Source organism: Lonchura striata, chromosome 2, assembly GCF_050655825.1.
Source record: "Lonchura striata isolate lonStrDom1 chromosome 2, ASM5065582v1, whole genome shotgun sequence".
Taxonomy (NCBI): Eukaryota; Metazoa; Chordata; class Aves; order Passeriformes; family Estrildidae; genus Lonchura; species Lonchura striata.
This window is the reverse complement of record NC_140704.1, coordinates 34,371,246-34,392,348: the sequence shown is the minus strand read 5'-3', so window position 1 is coordinate 34,392,348 and position 21,103 is coordinate 34,371,246. Positions and strand designations below refer to the sequence as shown.

Here is a 21,103-nt window from a genome sequence, read left to right as displayed (position 1 = left end):
GAGGAGAAGGCGGCCGCGCCGGGTAGGACCCGCCGCCCTGAACCGCAGAGCCCAGGCCCGGCCGCGCCGGAGCAGCACCTGCGGGCTCCCGCCGCAGCCGCCGCCCCGTGCTCCGCTCCGCCGCCCGTCCCGCCAGGGCCGCGGGGGCGGGGACGCGGCGGGGCGATGACTCGTCAGTGCCTTCCCGGCGCGGGCGCCTCATGGGCGGCGGGCGGGAGCGTGCGCAGGGGCGCCGGGGCCGCCCCTCGGCGGCGCGGGCGGCGCCCAAGGGAGGAGGGGGCGGCGCGGCTCCCGGCCGGCCGCGGGCGCCAACTTTCCCTCAGCCCTCTCCGGCGGGACCGGCCTGCCCGCGCCCGGCCGGGCCTCGGGCGTGCTGGAGCGCAAGGTCTGCCGGCAGCAGCATCTCGTCCGCAGCCGGGCGCGGCACCGCCGCCTCCCCGCCTCGGCAGGTGTGCTGCTTTGGCTGCTGCGCTGCTTGCTTCCCGTCTGCATCTTCCCGACTTTCTCTTTTTGTTAGTAAAATACAGCGCTTAAACTATCAAAAAACGAGGTACTTCTTTGACTCAGACTTAAGTTTTAAAAAATACAGAAGTTTCAAGTACCTAGGGGACTGAGTGTTTAGCTAGAAGTATGAAGAAATAGTGCTGCTACAAAACGTTGAAGGTAGCATGCATTTCAGTTTATTGAAGTTTTAATAAGCCTGCCTGAATACCTGAAAAATCACTGAAGCTCAAATTGCGAATGTAACGTTACGTTAATGTAGCGTTAAAGGTCAGCAAGATGAAAGGTGTGGTTCTCATAATTACCACGATACCTAGTATGAGGTAACAAAACCACATACCACAAAACTGTATAATTTATGACTCGACATTGTGCAGGTATACCATTGTGCTATTGTCGGGGTTTTTTTAATCTCGTATCCTTAGCTTTTCTTAGACCGTGCCATCACATTACACCAGAAAAGCTTACAGGAAATAGTTCCCCAAAATGAAAGCTCATAAGTCATTTTATGCGCCTCTTGAGTGGATTATCAGCCCTTAGGTGCCACAGCCCACAGTGTGTCAGACAAGATACAGCCCTGCGCACGTGGTCTGTGCATTGCTGTTTGAGTCCCGATCAGCAGTTCTGAGACTTCTTCACACAGAAGGGAACTTTATGTTGAAATACTGTAATTTAAAAATAATTAATTTTGTATTTAATGCTATAGCCAGCATTCATTAATTTTACCTTATTTCAAAGAGAGCTATGGATTGTGCATGCACACGTTTAATAGAGTATGTCTTTTGCCAAGGCTTCCAGGACATAGACCTGAGGCTCTGCAAATGGAAGCTCTGCAAACAGAAGCTGCCGATTTGAGTACAAACTGCTGGGGTATGACAAAGTTGTTCATGCTTTATTTGTAATGTTTCACCTCTACATGACAGCAGGTTGAACTTCACCTGCTTGTGAATAGAGGATGTGGCAATGTTATATTACCTGTATGAGAGACTGAGAAAGTCAGTAGGGAGTTGAACCAGTGACACTGAAGTTCCCATGTGAAGCTTCAACTCTGGGGTTTGGTGTGTTCAAGGAACTCCTATCACAGCCTAAAGGATGATAATCTATGAAAACTCGCCAAGTTAAGTGCTCAGCCAAAAGGTGATTAACCTCTCTGAAAGCAACTGGGAAATAAAGGACTGAATGTCTGAAGAGGAGCTTATGTTGGAATTACTTTTTCAGGAAGATAATGCAAACAGTGTCCAGCTTTTGCCGTCATACAGGCCTACAAATGTGCACTGAAATGTGTTGCTATAAAAATTGACTGTATTTTTTGGTATATGGAGCAAAGAGTAACATGCCACATAAAAATAGATTGCTTTGGACATTCAGCATGTGCTACAGGAATAAAGAAAACTTGATTGAGTTATATTGCATTATTAGTTTAAACTGAAGTGGGTGATGGCTGGGCAGACAGTGTTTCAGCGCAGGTAACAAACTTGATGCTGCAAACAGCTGTGTGTGGGGAGGTGTATACGGCACAGGCTCTAGGTGGGCTGGCTGCTGCAGTGCTGCTGCTCTGCCATGTCTCACGGGATGGGTTAATCGTTCACATCGTCAGTGGAGCACTCATAGGACTGTGGTTGTTTCTCAGAGCTGTACTGTGTATCTGAAAAGTGGAAACAAACATTTAATCAAGGGAGGTTTTTGTTTTGGTTTTTTTTTTGGTCAGCCTTTGGCAAAAAACTCAGCTTAGCATAAGGAAATAGGAAAAGAGATAGTGGGAAGAAAATGATGCACCAGAATTTTCACCTGAACCTGAGGAAGTACTTCTTTATCATGTGGGAACCTACTCACTGGAACAAGTTGCCTGGAGTGATTGTGGAGTGTCCCTCACTGGAGATACTCAGGAAACATCTGGATGCAATCCTGTGCCATGTGCTCTAGGATGACCCTGCTTAAGATGACCCACTGTAGTCCCTTCCAGTCTTACCAGTCCTGTCATTCTGTGAAACACTGCTGTGGTATTCTGGAGGCATTTCTGAGCAACCCTGCAGCTGATTTTTTTGCTTATAAAACTAATGAATAATCATTTTAAATGAAATCATTTACTGTACAGTGGTGGTGGAAGTTAGTGGTTACTTGAAAAAGTATCAGTGCATATCATCTGGGAGAGTTACGGCCATTGGATGAAGTATTCAACTCTGAGGTGGTGCTGTGTGTGCATCAACACATAACTGCTTTTTGGGTTTTGCATTTTAGATCAAAAACTTGTGAAGAATTCGGCTCACTCAGAAACACTGCTCTGGGGTCTTTCATAAGGCAGATCAGGCCCTGCTGGTGTCCTCTGCAATGAGACTGTATTCTGCAGTCTGTAGCAATACTACTAAACAGTGTGTTCACATTTTCTGTGGCTCACAGCTGGAAATGGATGTTGATTTAAAACTGCTGATTTGTAAATGCTTCTCTGTCAGCTTTTTCTACAAGCACGTTGTCCAAGCAACCTGAAGTGCCGTTACCTTCTCTGCAAGTGTGCTGAGCAGGGGGGCTTTTGGCCTGCCTTGCTAGGCTGTCTCCCTGCCTCTCAGTTTTGTCTGCTCTGACCCCTTGCAGGTAGTTTGGTTGACTTTTCTGACATCCCTAGCCCATGAGAAAAAGGCCAAATATACTACAATTAGCCAGATTCAGACTGTCAAATGGAATGGACTCAACTCCCCTCAGTAATATCAAGAGAGGAGCAAAAAGACCCCCAAACCCACCAATTCTGAACTGCCAAATACTCAGCTGTGACAGCATGGCAAACTTCATTGTATTTCTGCAGTCCCGTAGTGTCTTCAGCTATGATGTTGGGACCAGCACAGCTGCTTCCACAGAGTGTGTCTGAAAATATACTTTACTCTTCTGGGGCATTTTGAGCTGTTCATAGAATTTCCTCCAATTTGTTTCTCCCTCAGTCTATCTGCAGTTAAACTGCACTCTTTAGAGTGGAGTCAGGTAGCTCCTTAGTTGCTAAAATGAAGTTTACTCTGATGCTGAAGGACCAATATTTAGACTGAATCTCTTCATCAGAATTTGACAGCATTTATTTATTTTAATTTTTGCATGGTATTTGTAGTAAAATACTTTAAAATCAGATGAGGTTGCTGTTTGTATGAGGCATTATGTGGCCACTTGGCTCATGGTAAATGCTGACACAGTGTATGTGCCTGTGTACATCTTTGGTTGATAGGAGCAATCATGCTTCTCCTGAGGCTCATCAAGCATTGAGGAAATAGATGTAAATGAATGAGTATCCAAACATGTGATGGTGGGCTAGAAGAGGTGAAAGAGTGGATAGAAAGAGATACAAAACATAAATCTGATGACACTCTTACCTATAAAAGTTTGATAATTGTATTTCACTGAAACTACTAGAATTTGAAGGGAGGAAAAAATTACCATCTACTTTTGCAGTAATTGCACAAAAAAAGGTGATCAGCTGTTTCTGAACATTCATTATAGCTTTGCAAGAAGTCCCAGTGCTGGACAGCTTTCAGAGGAGTATTTTTATAGTGTTGCTGTTGGAACTGGGAGCTTTTCATCAAGCTTGACTAATTCCCAAGTACTAGGATGGGTCCTGCAACAGAACAGGACCTGCTGTGAGAGCAGAGGCAGCTGCTTTTGTAAGTGGTAAGATTAGAAAGAAAAATAAAACTTCCTCCATAAAAGAATAATTGCAGAAGACAGAACAAAACCTTCCATATAAAATACTACCCATCTGGAAAGTTCAGGTCATATGGAGGGAGAAAGAGTCTTAGGAATTTCCATGTCTGGTGGTAGCTTTGACATCTGCTGCCTTTAGTGAGTTAAGTTCTTAATATTATGCAGTCAAGGGGCCAGATTCCCCAGCAAAGAGCTCAAGTAGCTGGATAAGCCATTGGCTGAGTGAATGTAGCTTTCTTAAAGTTGTTACTTTCAATATTTTCTCAGGCATGCTAATAAGTGTGGTGTTCTCACCTTGATAGTTACAGGTGTTGAATGATACTCTGGCTGTGAGCACATGCTAAAATATCATTTGGTGTTGCTAAAATGTGGTGGGCTTTGCTTTCTGCTGCTGTGTCGCCCAGACTTGGATGAAGTGCAGTCTGACCGAGGTGGCATCTTCTATATTGGAGCTGACTGCATGTTGTGTAAAACAAGCATAAGAAGATGCAGCTGATGAGGATGAGGGGCTATGCACCAGCATCTACACAAGGCCTGGAAAACCTGTCTGTGTGACAGGTTGTGTTCACTTCAAGCTGAGATCTTCACAAGAGTGTGAACATAGTCTAAGTCCTGCCGTCATGTAACTTTCTCTTAGCATTTGCTCAGTGTGTTATTTAACATTTGGAGTTGAGGCCAGCTGTTTTGAAAAGGTGGGAGATCTCAGCCTAAGGCTTTCTACACCAGGAGTGATGTGGCAGCTAGGTACATGGAGTGCTCTCATCAGCATCTGAAAATCAGATGACAGACGCATACTTAGGTGCCAGTAATATGCATGAATGTGTTCCCTTGCAAAATAAACAAATACGTGCATTTACCTCAGCGGGAGTACTAATTATTGTTCATGAAAAGCAGTTTACGGCTACATTTAGCTAAAGTTCATCCTCTGCCCAGTACTTCTGCAACTGGAGTTTTTGTTTCTTATTTAAAATGCATTTCACAGTGATGTGGAAGGATCTGTTTTCCAAGGATGTTGGTTATTTGCTTTGCAAGTTGGTATAGTGAGGAAGGCCCTTCTATCTCAGGGATGCATTTCTATCAAATAAAGTCTTTTTTTTTGACCAAAAGATCTAATCAGCACTGTTTTCCCTCACATGTAATCTTAGCAGAGCAGGTTTTTGGATAATTTTGCATTTACAAGTATGGCTTATTTTGCTCTTTGGGTTTGAATATAGATTGTGATAAAATGTGACTCTTGTAACAAATTCTAGAATATATTAATTCTATGGAGGAAAATGGAATTGTCATTAAACTTAGACTAAAACATAATTTTTTCATACTTCTGTGGCATGAAATTTTTTCTTACTCTGAGGTTACCAAGTACATGGAGGATAAGATCTAAAGTGTTTGATGGTGTAAAGCCTGAGTCATATATTTTCTGGGAAGGAAGGACTGAAAGCAAACATCTGTGAACATGCTGCAAACTGATTTTTCATTTTTAAGTCTGAAGGTCTCACATAAAGCTGATAGGGATCTTTCCTTTTTCCTCTGCTTGCTGGAGTGGCTTTGGGTGAGGCCTATGGCATTGCTGTATCCATATGACTGGCAGGGATTGTTCTTCTTGTATGCCAGCAGGTCTACAAAAGAGCTGGAAAATGAAAACCTGAAGTAACATCAGGTAACTTCTAGCAGTGGCATTGCACTTCACTTGTATCGGACGTATTTACCTTTGTGGCAAAATGTATAGTGATTATCATGTCTACACTTCAGGCTTTGAGAGGATGTTTTCATAGCTAATCTCTAGTTCTTATGAGAACTGTAAAATAATCAGGTGTCTGGCAGTCAAATTATCTTTTTTTCGCTTCATCTTTTCTTGAGGAATATTAAATAGTATAAAAAAGTAATAATAATAGTATAGTAAAAATTAATTTGAGGAAGGGGTGATGCCAGAAGATGAAGAAACATTGATTCAATCTGAGACAGTCTTACCTACCATTCCTTCCTCTTCTAGGATATAATGCAAATGCAAACAAGTAATCAGCAATATTTTGTGTCAAGCTGCAGAATACTTTAATGCAGAAGAAGGAATCACTACAGGCCAGCTGCTTGCAGTGTACATTTTATGTTGCTCGTGAATCTCTTACTTTTTCCTTTATTTATAATTATTTATCCTGAATAAGCAGTTTTTCACTGAGAAATAATTTTATTTATCTCTAGTAAGCACCAGTTATTCAAAATTTGGGTGATAACCATCTAAGAAAATAGCTGCTCTGTTCATTTTGAGAAAGGCAGAGACAAAGATTTTACTGTTAATTTGAAATGGCGACATTTAGAGAATTGATTTGATAAATCAGTTGTGTTTAACAATGAAGGGTCCTTGGTTTTAAAGGACTGTCTCGGTGAATAACTTCACATTAAAAATTAAACAACCAATTCCTATTACCCAGTGTCTAATTCTATCTTGAGACTTAAAGAAATGCTTTGGGAGAGTAAATACGGTTTATTATGCTTTAGTTACAAGATGATGGACCAATATTCAGAGCTGTAGAATAGAAAAAAATATTCCAGTTTATGGGTTAATGACTTTTTCCCTGGCTATTAATATTTGTTTTCCCTGAATTCTTACAAGGCTCATTCTTAACTTTGTGCTGTGATAAACAAGGGGAATGGATTTCTTCACCAGAGATGCCAATGACACTGCACTTGTCTCTCCTAAGTCCACAGGGTGGAGTATATTACTACTCTGCAGTTTCATTTCAGATAAATTTTTTTTTTTTGCAAAAAGCTGAACACTTTCATTTTGAGATACTGACATTGCTGAAACTGGTCCAACAGAATGTTTTTATAGTTTTAGAGAATATTGGGACACTCTGAGATACCTGCCTCAAGTACTTTGTAAAGCTTGAGTAAGCTACAAATGTCTTAGTTCCTTATGGTAATTATTTTTCTCCCCACTATGGTATTTTGACAGATAGCAAATACTCAGTGAATAAGATCTGAACCTCTAAATACGAAGTGGAAAGGAGTATCACCTGTTTCTCCAGCAGTGTGTAATGTAGTCGCTATCTTACTTTCTGAGAATTTTCCCAATAGAAGTCATAGCCCTGAAACAGGGAGGTAGTACATATAGGATGCAAGAGATCCAGTTTCACTGCTATGAGATATGTGAATGTTAACTCAGCCCCTTAGGGACATTCAGTGTTGAAAACAATGCTATTTAATTATTTCAGTCATTTATGGTGATGTAATCCTGCTGTGGATGTTCATCAGAGTGTGTGTATCAGTGCTGTGGAAGTGACCTCTAAATTCATTGAAAGGCTTCGTGTAGACTTGATATGTTTGCCTGCTGCCAGGTGAAAGCTGCATACCAGATTACTGAAGCCTACCCTTTGTTCCTTTGTCTTCAGATCAAAAAACTGACATTGATGCAAGTAAATCTGATTACAAACTTTTAGGGAAGCCCTTGAAGTTTACCTGGTTTTGTAGCAATATTTTGGAGAAGTGTTACACCTTCTGTAACTTGCTGTTGAGGAGAGTCTGCTACCTGATGGTTATACTGGGTTAAATCGGTGATGTGATAGTTGGCAAGATCTGAATTTTGATGCAGAAAATAACAATGTATCATGCACATACTCATCTATATTTCAGTTAGGGACCAAGAAGCTTTTCAGTTTATCCTGTTAAGCTCTGGGGGTATCTGCAGAGCCTTTCTCCTGAGGAATCAAGTTTTCATTGTCTTAACTTCTTTATTTTTGCATAGAGTAGATTATGGAGAAAGATGTGTGAAAAACCACTAAGGAAAACCCCATACTTTCATAAGTATGTTAACGTGAAGAAGATGGATTTGTGGAAGGGGAGTGAAAAATTTCCACAGCAGTGGCAGCGCAGGAAGGGGGAGAGGCTCAGAAGTATACTGCTCTGTGTGCCTAGGCTGAGGGTTATTCATCAAATGCAGAATGCCATGGATCTGGCAGCTGATGGTAACAAATTCACTAAAAATTTCTTGTACCTACTGTGATATTTGGAGGAAAAAGGAAAGTTTAAATGTGTTAAAAATAAAATCCATGGTTGCAGATCCTTTCAGGGAGGAACTCAGAAGACTGTGATCCTTACTGTAGTTAGAAGTGCTCTGTGCTCCATGAGGCAAGGTAGTGGTCTGGTGAGTGAGGAGGGTGGGAAGATAATGTTACATAGAGTTTTTTGTATGTACTTCTATTTTGCAGCACTTCTCTAGGGTGTCTTCATTTTCCTGGGCTCATTATGAGCACTTCCTCTACTTCAGAGAGGCTTTCTAGTTGTGATTTAGGACTTTTTGCTGTAGAACTCCTATGCTACACAGTCATAGCATTGGTAATAACTGTATTTTATTTTTATCATAGAAAATCTCAGAAATTGATTAAATACTCTCTTATAGATGAGAAATGCTGACACTATAGCTGTATCAGTCCTCATGTTTTATCTCCAGCAGCCATTCTTGACAGGGCTTCCAGACTTTGGTCTCTGTCTTAGGACAGCTATCTAGAGATTTAGCTACCTATGCCTAGTGTTTTCATTTAATGTATCCAGAATAAGCCCTTTCTTCCTGGAAGCTTTTTTTTTTTTTTTAATTTCTTTTTTTAGGTGATTGTGAAGAGCCTGCCATCAGAACAAAGCAAATATTTCATCTTTGCTGACAGTTACCATGGGGCAGTTACCCAGGGCTCTCTTTAGACCAGATTGAGTGGAGAGATAAAGTCTGTATTGGATACTGTGAGCTGGGACATAGTTATATGCCAGGGAGGTTTAGTGGCTTGCTCAACCTGCTTCCAGAGCCAGGGTAAATACCAAGAGCTTGTTCAGGTATGTAACAATAATTGAATGCACAGGATGGGGAAAAGGAATTTGTTGCTGCTACTTTCTGTGGATATTTTTGGTTGCACTCTTGTATTTTAATATCAAGTGGTTGGATTTTAATGAAATCTAAAAAAAAAAAAAAAGCCTTTGAGCAGCTTTTACCTGAAGAATTTGACTTCTGCAGCCATTTTCATAACTCTGAGTTAGAAATCATTGTGAAAGAGATGAGCAAGAGACTCTATATCTGCTCTTCCTGATCTGAATTGTATATATGCCCTCAAATGCATTTCAAATATGGAAAAAAATACAATAAAAATGACATGCATTCATAAACTTAATGAATGTTCTAAAGATACACTGCATTAATTGATAGCTGCATTTTTTTTTTCTCAGCGGTGACCTGACTTCTTTCTCTGTTTCTTTTTTTAAATAGGAAGTGCAGTTCCTATAGCATTGTCACCCTACTTCTACTTGATCCCACTGACCTCAGAAATGTAGTAGGTGTACAGTTAGTGAACCCTTGTGTTCCTGCTAATGGCACAGTGTTCCAGCCACAGGATTGCTTACTACCACCAAACATTCTGGAAATTAGGGAATGCCTTTTCTCTGACCCTGCCTATATAGGAACCATAACATCTGTGTTTGGAAACCAAATCCCTTTGCTCTGCCTCACAAAGCACAGCCCCTTAATAATGGAAAGGATTGGAGTTTTGCCCGCAATGGTGTAAGTGGCTACTAAAAACAGTTGATACCTCATGAATTCAAGATTGAGCCCAAACACACAGTTTTGCAATTGCTTGTTCTGTAGTAGCAGGTGTGCATACATATTGAAAGCCTGTTAGTATTTGCTCATAACCTCTATGGTGTTGTGTGACTAGAACCGTAGCACAGAATTGAGTATACAGCTCTCAAAAAGTATTGTCAGCTTGTGTGTTGTAATAATTTAAAATTTATTACACACTCATTGTCTGCCATTAGACTTGCTATATCGATAATTAGGAACAATAATTCATGCTAATCTTTCTGCATGTAATTTAAAAATATTAATTGTAATTGAAGATCAGGTTATTCTTTCTTGCAGCCTGCAGAGCTGCAGGTAGTTGGGAGAAGAGAGAACTGAAAGAGAGGAGATTGGGAAGAGCCCACATACTAGTTCCATTTTGGGTAATTGATACATGACAGTAAATTGCAGAGGTAGGAATTAAAAACCGAAACCTTCCAGTATCCATACTTTAGGAAGACACTTTTGAGGGATTGTTCATCCTTTCATGATTGAAGAAATATTATATAAATCCAGGTTTGGAATTAATTGGGTTTTTGTCTGTGTTTTGCTGTGGAACAAAGTTTGGACATTTACATCTCGGTTCTATACTGCTATTCAACTGCTCTTGTCACCTGACACTTCTGCTTACCTGTCAAGCCCTGACTGGTGGTTTAAGGAAAGGGGTTATAAATCCTACATGGGGGACGCTCTGCTCCAGCAGTTTTTAGCTGCTATACGTACACACAGACCCCAGACCGGTGCTTAGTGCACCGAAATGGTTTAGCCTTTGCATAGAAATGTACCCATCCAGAAAGGTGTTACATGTGCATTCTGTGGTAGAGTTGGTGGGTACCTGATTTAGGCTTTGTAGGGAATTCAGAAATTGCCTACTGTTTTGTTACTGCTTAAAAAAACCCAAAGTTTAAAAATCTCCATCCGGTGTCTGTGGTCACCTGCTGCTCACCTTCTGACTGTTTGTTCTGTTCTCTTGTCCTGTTGCTCCACTGGTGAGTTGTTGATTGGAGCCTTTCTCACGGCTGCTGCTTTTCACTTCTGGAACCACTGAACCGCTTCATCCTGTAAAGTCTCAAAGCATTCTTTTCCTCTGAATACTGATTGTTCTAATTTATTTATTTTTGGTGCTCTGTAGAACAGGTATAGCTTAGGAACAGGGCACTGAACATAGGCATAGTAGGATATAATGTACTTGTGTTTTTCAGGCCTCTGTATTAACCAGATAAATACAGAAGCTGCCTGAGAAGATAAAGAAGCAGAGTATAGCAAGGAGTAAAGATGAAAAAGTCTGGAATTGAAGGAAGGGAGAAAAGGAGTTTGTGAAAAACAAATGAGTCTGCTTTCTAAAATGAGGTCTCGGTTGGGTTTTTTGAATCTCGTAGGCTGGACAGTTACCTGCCTGAAAAGAAACCACATTTTTTTCTTGCTGGGCAGATACATGTCTAATTCTCGAGCAGGTATGCAGGCCACTCTCTTTCTCCTTACTCACTTTGAGGTTGAATGCTTGGGGCTGTTCAGGCAATCTGCTTGAGGCATGTACTTGATGAGCTTCAGAGTTCTTAATGGATGTTTTAAGTATCCTTAGTTCATTGCCTACAAAGTCCTTATCTAATTTATCCTGAAAACTTTTCTTGATTATATTACTAAATACATCGTTGATACCAGTTCAATTCTATGGGTTATTGTAGTTGCGTTTTCAAGCTACCTCAGTACCTCTTTTGAATTTCCCTCCTTGCAGATGACCTGTCACACTGCTGATTTTTGAGTCATTTTGTGTAGATCATGTTCCTTAAGAGCTACATTAATGATCTAGATGTGGATAACTTCCCTCTATATTTTCATTTTGAAGCAGAGCTTTACATATCTGAGAGCTGAATTCTTTTGCTTAGCTTTCCTGCTCAGGATACTGAGCACTGAATGCTTAGTCCAAACGAGTGGTTCTGTTACTGAATGTGTGTGCTGAAGCACCTCTAGTAAGTAAGCAATCACCTTCTCAGATATGTCATATCCTCTTCCTGTTCTTCCAGGAATAGTGTAGCCTTTCTCTTAAGCTCAGTTCTAAAGCCACCCTTTTTGGAGTCCTGGGATTTGTTAAAATGTTGGGCTGGTAGCCCATCCTTCCTAAACAAACATTATTTTATTGCTATTGTAACAGAACTGACTTTTTGCCTTTTTCTTTTTTTTCTTTTCTTTTTATTTATTTTTTCCTGCCATTTCTCTTACCAGTGATTGCACAGTAGATCACCTTTCTTGTCAAGATCATAAAGGTCTTCCTTTCTGGATACCCTTTGGTTGCTTTCTACCTTGTTGTGGGTAGGTAGCTTAGTAGAACAGACTTGTTAATGACAGCTTGTTTGGGAGGCAGTCTGTTCATGTGGACTTGCTCTGATTTCCTCACTGTGACTCCACTGAAGTTTCCCACCTTTGAACCTCTGGTGTTAAGCAATCGAACATCTTTGCACAGTGGCAGTTTTTAGAGTCCAGTGGGCAGGGCTGATGATAAGCATTGAAGAAAGCAAATCTATTGTTTTGAGTTTGGTCTGTGGTTTTTTATCCTCCTGACATTTTATGAAGAGCAGAATATAAGCATTAAGACCATTGCCAGAAGGTTTCACTCTTGAATTTGGGTAGATACAAACCTGATTTGGATTCCTTTGCAAGACAGATTTTTACTTCACAAGTATCTGAGACAAGCCCCCATTTGAAAACATATTGAACTGTTCTGTGTTACGTATTTTGAATCCTGCAATGTCTTACACCATGGCAGAGGAGCTGCTTTCTCTCTGTGTCCTTGCAGTGCAGTGGAATAACATATGTTGTTGATTACTAGGAAGATAAAGCTGAAGCCTCACAGTCCTCCTCTCTCATTGCTGTCTACTAGTTGGTGTGGTATCATGATTGTGTGGTAGGATGAGGAAAAGGATTCCTGCAAACAAAAGAGCTACTGAGTAATTGTGTCCGTAGCAATACAAGTTTATGTGGGCAGAACTTACTTCTACTTGAGCATGTATCCCTGCAAGTTCCATGAAAAACAGCTTGCCCGTGTGATACCTCATGGTGAGACATCATATGGGCAAGAGAGAGCAGCTGATGCTGAGACACCAGCACGGTTTGGTGCCTCTGGTTGTGTCGATGATTGCAGGGCTGTCCATCCCTAAGCAAAGTGCAATTGTTATGTTGCTCTGTTTGTGACACTCCCATGTGTCTGTCGATGCACAGTTTTATTTACTTTGAGAGGAAAAATTAGTGAATTGGGGGATGACAATATGTATCCTAGTTTTGCATGATCATCATAAATACTTTTGTAGGGGGGTTGATATTTAGGAAGTGCTGACCTCTTCACCTTCTGAAAACTGGTGGTCTGCTGTGGTGTCTCATTTTGGTCCTTGCTTTTTATAATTGCACATTTATGGTTTAGTACAACAAAACTGATCTATAGTACTAATGTGTAATACTTTTGCAGACTAAACAGCCTGGCAGCACTTCCCACCTGATGACCTGAGGAAAGAGAAGATGTGGTAGCAAGAGATAGATCTGAGTGGAGGCAACTCCATCCTTCCTTCTCAGATGCTGTGTCTGTAGATGGCACAGAGGAGAGCACAGAGCTGTTTCTACACTGGAGATTGTGTTTAAGAACATGCGTATCTTGGTGATTTGTTGGACTTGTTAATATAGTAGGAACTTTGGTTACAAAAGATGCAATTTTGTTTCTGATGCTTAGGATATCTTGTAAGTATGTAACCTTATGAGAATAGATTGAATAACACTTTTGCTGTCTTGTGCAGGTGCAGAGTTCAGCAGATATCTTTTTTGGAGGAGAACAGAGAAGCGTCAGTATGTTTGCCTGCCACAAAAATGTAGTAAAAAGGAGATATGCTGCAAAGTGCATGTTTGTCAATTGTGTTCAAGTGCTCAGATAATCATACTGATGGTACCAGTTTAAGGAGTTAAATAAGCAGCACAATGATATTTTGTGGTATTTAACATTCAGTCTTGAATTTGAGAATCAGTCGTGGACATTTACTGAGAAGCAGTAAGTTTCTACTTGTTTTGTGATGTGCAAGTCTCACGTTGAGTGTGTATATGTGGTTGGGGCTGATTCTTATCAGTTCAAGTTTTGAGGGAGCAGCATATACAGAAGTCCTGATGCGGAGTACAGACTTTCAAATAAATACAGTCTTTTCCTGATGATGTAAACTTGTGGTGTCAGTTTAACCATACTACTTTGAACTGGTTATAGGATAATGAAAACAGTGTTTCCTGAGTGTGGGTTACCAGCACTGCACTCCATATTTAGCTGTGAATAGAAGGTGTTGGGAATAAGTTTTCCTTTTCATCATATATGCAGTGTTCTTGAAGAAGTAAAGGTGCCAAATACGAGCTCTAAAAATCACCAGTGCCTTACCACTAGATAGTGATTTCTGTGTTGTTTCCAGCTTCCATAACTCCTCTTCATCCAGTTTAAAAATAGTTGAGCTGGATCAAGGATTTGGAGTCCTGTATTTTTATTTGCTATTTCTGACTGCTTTCGCTGACTATAAGTGAACAGATAAAGCACTGTCTGTGAAAGGTAGCCAATGCTTTTATGTCTATATATGGACCACGGAAGAAATGAATCTGTTAATTAAATACAGTGTAGAAGTTGAATTCACATGTTTTTGTCTCTATGTAAATGTGAACCAGCATTATTGATGCAGATTCTGTTTAGTGCGGTAAGGGAGAGGCTTTTTGCAGAGCAGATTGGAATAAAATCCAAAATGTTTGTATCTATACAGTGTTAATGGGTCTGTTACTTGTGCTGCCATCTAATTTCTTCCTTTGTTGCTATTTCATTTGGTTTAACAAATCTGGAACTTCTAGCTTCAGCAGTGATACTGCAAAAGAGAAGATAAAAAAATGTCAACTCTGTGTGATGTTGTTGTGTTTGGGGTGTAGAAGAAAGGTTTTTTTCAGTTGTTTGTTTTTTGTTTTTTTTTTAGTCTCTGCCACCTTTCCCTTTTTTACAAAATTTTTCTGTGGGTTCTAAAACTGGTAAAAATACTGATTCTCAGTTTTTCTGCATCTGTCTATGTCAGGTGTTGAAGTGAAAACATTGTTCTAGTTATTGGTCTGATTCATGAGTATTCACCTTGGCTTAGTTGGGAGGAGGAAGAGAATACATTATTGTGAAAGAAAATGTTTGAACTCCTCGGTAATAAAGTAAACACAGCTTGCACTTAAGCAGGAAGAGTGTTGGTGGATAACAATGGTAGAATTACAGTTTAATTGGTTGACTGTAATAATAAGCATTAGTGTTTGGCAATGTGTTATTTCCATTTAGAAATACAAGGATTAGATGGCTCAGCAAACAATGGAGAGGTGAAACCAGTTCTGGGCTGGTGGCAAGGCTGGATCTTCTCCTCCTTACAGGAATTGTTGCAAGATGCCAAGGAGGTGTGTGGGCAGGAAAGATTTGTGCATCTAATTTGCAGCTCTCAGAAGCAAGACCTTTGGATGATCCATGACACTTTTGGATGGAGCATGAATGATTTCTCTGCTGCACAGATTCCAGTGAGGATATCAGGAGATCTAGGCTCATAAATAAGTCTATACAGAAATGTATAAACTCAAACATATACATGCATAAAGGATGTTTATAATTCCTTTGTCTGCCTGTAAATATGTGACATATAAATAAATATTTTGGTTTTTGTTTGGGTAAGAGACTGAAGTGCAATTTCCTGTTCAAAGAGGCATGATCACAGAATTCAAAAATGGGTTTACTCTAGAGAGAGTAGCGAAATGCCTTCTAATTCTGATAGCATTTTTCTTTTTTTTTTTTTCCTTTTTTGTTAACAGATAAAATAACTATAATCTTGACATTATTTTCTATAATTCAAATCATGCTGCTTAGGCTTTGCTAACTATCTCAGGTCAATAATTATCACCTTGGTTCTGAAGGAGAAAATAATCATAAATGGTCCAAATATGTGGACAGATAGATGTAGATATTTATCCCAGCATCCATGTATTTTAACTTCTAAACTTTGTGTTGTGTCTGTGAGCTTTAATTTCAAAGCAGTGTCTGTGAGACCTTTTCTGACTTTATTAGTTGCTCTGTTTATTTCTTGGTGTCTTTTCCATTTCACGTTCCTGCATTTCTTTAGTCTCAATTTTCTTCTTTCTTTTTCAGTTTTATCTGGTTTATCCCAGTATCTGGTCTATCTGATCCAAAGTTTATCTGGTTAGAGCTTTTGATGTAGCAAACATTGTACAACTTTACTATGCATTGTCCAGCTACAATAGCATTTGGTGACTCTCTTACACATTCTTACTTTTAGCTCCATGGATTTGGCAGTAAATAATTGACTTTTTGACATTGATAACCAGAAGCTGCTGTAATATAGAATTAGTAATACTTGAACCCGGCTTGGAAAAAAGTAATTTAAAAAGTTGTGTCTTGAAGAAGGTGGACAGTAGGAGAGAGAAGTGACAGAGCATCAGTTCTGTGAAGACCAGAAGAATGTTGTATGTAGTGTGTAAAACTCCTGAGACTGTCAGAGTAGCAGGGGCATGCTGAAGGCAGGTATGCACAGTGTCAAGGGGGAATGATGCTTCTCAGGGATGTGCAAAAATGGCTGTGAATTAGAGGTCAGCAAAAGTAAATTGCCTCTCTGTCTCTCTTGTGAAGTGATAGGATTTAGCTTCCATTGTGTGTGCTTGGACCAGTACACTGTGCCAAAAATAACCCTAGGAATGTGAGTGAGAGATGGGCACCCCAGACGGGTAACATTCCCGAGTCTCTAATAAGGGTCTGAGGAGTACTTTATCTGTTTTTTAATGATCTGGGACTATATTTGACTTGGAGTAACAAAAAGGTGGTGCTGCCAGGTTGTCTATGCCTAAAGAGAAAAAACTGCAAGTAGAATTGATGAATAAAACGTAAGTAGTGGTGGGGCTGAGATTGTAGAAAAAGTCCTATTTCCTGCAGTTAGCAAGCCTGCTTCCTCTCCTCTATTTTGTTTTTAATTTCCATGCCTCATGTATCCTTTCAGTTCTTTATAAACTTCAAGATCTGAGCTAAATGGAGTCTTTGATGCTGGGGTAGAGGATTACATTCACTAGTAAGAACAGATTAGCTAGTTCTTTTAAAACAGAGCTGTCTTAAAAGATGTGAAGAGGGCTTTAAACTAAAGTTGGTGGGGGAGGGGAACTTCCATCCATCCTACTCCTACCAGTTTGATGCCAGTGCCAGCAAGAGATGCCCAGAGCCTGAAGATGGATTGCAGGTCAGCAAGAGAGCTCCTGAAGGGTAGCACAAGGGAAGTGCAGCCATTCTAGGCAGCAAGTTGGCTTCATTCTGTTGACAAACTGGAAGGAGGGGCTGGCATTCAGAGTGACCTTGACAGGCAGGCCTGTGCAAAACTCGTGAAGTTCAAGAAAGTCAGGTGCAAGGTCCTGCAGATGAGTCAAGGCAATCCCAAGCACAAATACAGCCTGGGCAGAGAATGGACTGACAATACCCTAGAGAGAAGTACTTGGCAGTGTGGGTGGGGGAGAACCACAACATGACCCAGCAATGTGCCTTCAGCCCAGGCAAAGCCAAATGTGTCCTGCAGCAAAAGCAGTGTGACCAGCCAGCCTCTGCTCTGCTCTGGTGACACCCCACCTAGAGAAATGTATTCAGCTCTCAGAAGGATGTGAACCTGCTGGATTGGGTCCAGAGGAAACCACAAAGATGAGAAGAAGGCTGGAGCACCCCTTGTATGAAAACACATTCACAGATTTTTGGGTTGTTCAGCCTGAAGAAGAGAGGGCTCCAGAAGGCTTTATAGCACCTTCCATTACTAGAGAGGACCCCTAAGAAGGCTAGAGAGGTACTTCTGGCAAGGGTATGTAGTGATAGGGTAAGGAGTAATGGCTTTAAATTGAAAGAAGGTAGATTTAGATGAGACGTTAGGGAGAATTCTTCACGTGGAGGGTTGTGAGGCACTGGAAAAGGTTTTTGGAGTTGAGGATGCCCCATCCCTGCAAGAGTTCAGGCTGGATGGGGCTTTGAGCAACCTGATCTAGTGGAAGGCATCCCTGTTCATGGTGGGACATCTAGATAGTCTTTAAGGTCCCTTCCAACCCAAACCATCCTGTGATTCCTAAATGAATTACTTTTGCACCCAGAAGGAAGTGTTGAGTTCAGTTCACAAGTTGCTAAAGATCAAAGTGACTGGTGAGCAGGTTGTCCCTTAATTATTGTCATTTTCCCCATCCTTGCTCTTGTAGTATGCTTATGCATGCAAAAATAAATGGAGGATAAGCATTTCCCTTTCTTAGATGGGGTAGCTGGAAAGGAGTGTATTTGTAGTATTTGGTTAATTGAAAGAGGCTTGCTGAAGCTACTTTAGTCTTAAATCAGATAGTTTGTTATGCTCATAAAAGAAGCTATGGCAGAAATCACAGGCATGGATCTACTGTAGTTTCTCTTTCTATAAATCAAACCTTATTGTGGTCTGTCTGAAGGCCTCCAGGTAGAGTTAAAAACTGTCATGAGGACTGCTAATGAGTATTCACTCTAAGTTCCACCCCTCCCAACCACACATATTCCCAACCTTTTGTTGAGAACATGAGCAGTGACTTTTTGAGGTTGTCTCAATCATGAGGCAGGGCAATGCTTCTGTGTCACCATTCTGTTCCTGAGCAACACATAGTCAGATGTGTGTGGGATTTTTTTTTTTTTTTTTTTTGCTTGTCTTAAATCTAGATAGGTTTGCCTACAAGATGAAAAAGCTGGTATGCTCTCCTATTAAGAATACAAAGTGTTTAAAAATTAATTTTCTGTGATGTTTCCAAATCTTATTCAAATACCCTGTCTAAATCAGAGATAGTTCTTCTTTATCTTTCTTTTTATAGTTTTCCTCTTTCCTGTTTCAGCATTGAGTTTACCATGGGTTTTGCATTTCTCCGCTACATAGGAAACTCAAGGAGAAACCTTTAACTTCAACTTCTCTGGTCTTTAAGGGTGTGATGAGTAGTAATAAAACTTTTCCTATTTTAACTTTGTCATTGTTGGTAGTATAATGAATTTAATTCTCCCACTAAGCATATGTGATAGGCAGTTATATGTACAGATACAGACTTCAGACGTTTTATTAAGCATAAATTGTTGGGGTTTTCAAAATTCCTGTTCAAGTAGTGCCATTAGTTAATTTAGGCTGTTTTAATTTTTCCCAAATACAGGGATCCCAGTGTATCATGAAACATGAATAAGTGTACTCTTAATTTTTAGGAGTGTCCATTGGACTTCACCTAAGGCTGAACAATTCCTTTGAGAATTCCTATGAGACTATTCCTTTATATTACAGTCTCTGTACAGAAGTAAAGGCTGCTAATTGGTTCCTTGTTTGCATTCAACTAATTTTAGCTGTTTTTTAAATTTCAGTTGTTTAGAATCTTTGTCTCTGGAACTTTATTGGCAGTGATGGCCCATATGGTATAAAAGAGCAGATAACTTTTTTTGCACATCTTGTCTTTATTTTGTTTACGTAGTTTTGTTCTGTAGCAAATGTTTCTCATGTTAATAACCCTTTTTTCTAGGAACTTGTATGCTGCATGAGAGTAATTTATTTTAGTTCCCAACTACAAATGTCTTGCTGGTTCAACATTACTGCTTCATCTCTTTTGGTCATTGTCATGGTTATGAGCTCCCAGCTTCTTATGTCAAGGTTGTGAGGTGAGAGCCCAGTTAGGAAATGATCTTTCAACACACAGCTGCTATATCATGTGCCCTGGTGATATTTTTCATGGTAAAGCATTAAATGGATGATGTAGGTATTTCAGATTTATTATTTTAGGATTCCAACTAGAATCATCATTTGTAAAAATGGGATTATTATCCATCTAGTCCAAGACAGTAATAAGATCAGAGAGTATTTTCCTGTATGTTTAATTATAGTAACATATGGTCAAATAAAGTTACTTTTTTAGTGTAATGGATTCTTGGAACTCAGTATAACTGACCTTTGCTTCCAGGCTGTAAAAGTCACTTGAAAGAATGTATTAATAAGGAGAGAACAGTATTAATTTTCATGTGTATATACTAAAAGGCACTAAAAGTGCCTCTGGAAAGTTTCCAAACAAAAATAAAATAGTTTCTCAAGATTTTTCCTAAAGTCTGCATCTTCTTGTTTCTCATATCAGAAGCTGTATTTGAATGGAGCAGCAAATGTACAGCATGAGGGTGAAGGATCAGTGAGGTAAGATGTAGAGCTCCTGCTGCTTTAGGTTTCACTGAAGAAAACCAGCTCATATGTCATCAGAATGCATCTCCAGACATAGGCTCTGCCTCTAAAACTGGACTCTGTTTCAAACACAAGTTTGAACTTTGTCTGGCACCTAGAAATTTGCAAGCAGTGGGATAGCAGGCAGCAGTTGGCATGGGAGGATGAACTATTCTTGCCTTTATCTTCCTGGGCTTCTTTCCCTTCCTACCTTAGGCCAAGTACAAACCTGACTTTCAGCTCTGTCCCAGAACCATAACTTTGAGATGGGACTGGCTTTTTGAGATAGGTATGCTTTGTGCTTGATATGGATGTAAATATTTTACTGATTATGCCTTCCCAATACTCAGCTGTTGTGCTTATTGATTTCTTAGAAACTTCTTAGAAATTTTTAGGGTCTGACATGGCTAAAATTTGCAACTTCTGGGTGTAGGGGGGAGTGGATTATGGCCTGTCTAAAAGACTTTAAGTAGCACTTCTAATCCAGGGTAGAAAAGATAATCCTCAACAGGCCTGTAATAACTCTATTAAGAAGCTGTGCAGTGGAGGAAGAAAGTGTTTCTGCTTTTCTTTAAAAACACAGCACCATGAAAGATTACGACGTGGCTGGTAAATGCTAAATTGTTCATTTTACACTGCTGTAGCTGGTGCTGTGCGAATTCTCATCGTGTCAGAGTGCTGGACAAGGATGTGTGTATCCCAGCAAGCTATCAAAGTACCTGTCTGCATCAGTATGGAAAATCTCTATTGCAAACAATAAGTCTGTGTGGTGTCTGTAGATGAAAGATCTTGTTTTTCAGCCCAAGATCCTTCTTGAGATGATTAAGAAAGAAGGGTGGTGATTTCTACTAGAAAATACTCTGTTTAAGAGGCTAAGTCTGGCTACTTGCTTTGTGCTGAGGGACCACTGCATCTGTTCTCAGTTTAGTTTTGGTTAACTGGTGGTAGGTCAGCCTGATGTAATGCGCGTTATTGTAAAATAATACACCTCAATATGCATATTGTGAAATGCTGCAACAAGAAGAAACGTGTTAGCATCCTCTCTGAAGCTTCTTCTACATGTTTTAGGCAAAAATAATCTGGC

General features: G+C 40.2%; 1 protein-coding gene across 2 annotated transcripts in view; it reads left to right on the top strand.

Moving 5' to 3' along the window:
• Nucleotides 1-21,103, top strand: part of JAZF1 (JAZF zinc finger 1) — a 187,541-nt gene that overhangs the window by 951 nt on the left and 165,487 nt on the right. The window contains exon 2 of one of the 2 annotated variants that reach the window (XM_085568524.1): nucleotides 1,292-1,371. The exons of the other annotated variant lie outside the window; for it this stretch is intronic. Coding sequence (XP_085424650.1) covers nucleotides 1,323-1,371 — 49 coding nt within the window. The 5' untranslated portion in view covers nucleotides 1,292-1,322. The remainder of the gene's footprint in view (nucleotides 1-1,291; nucleotides 1,372-21,103) is intronic. 2 annotated transcript variants of the gene reach the window in all.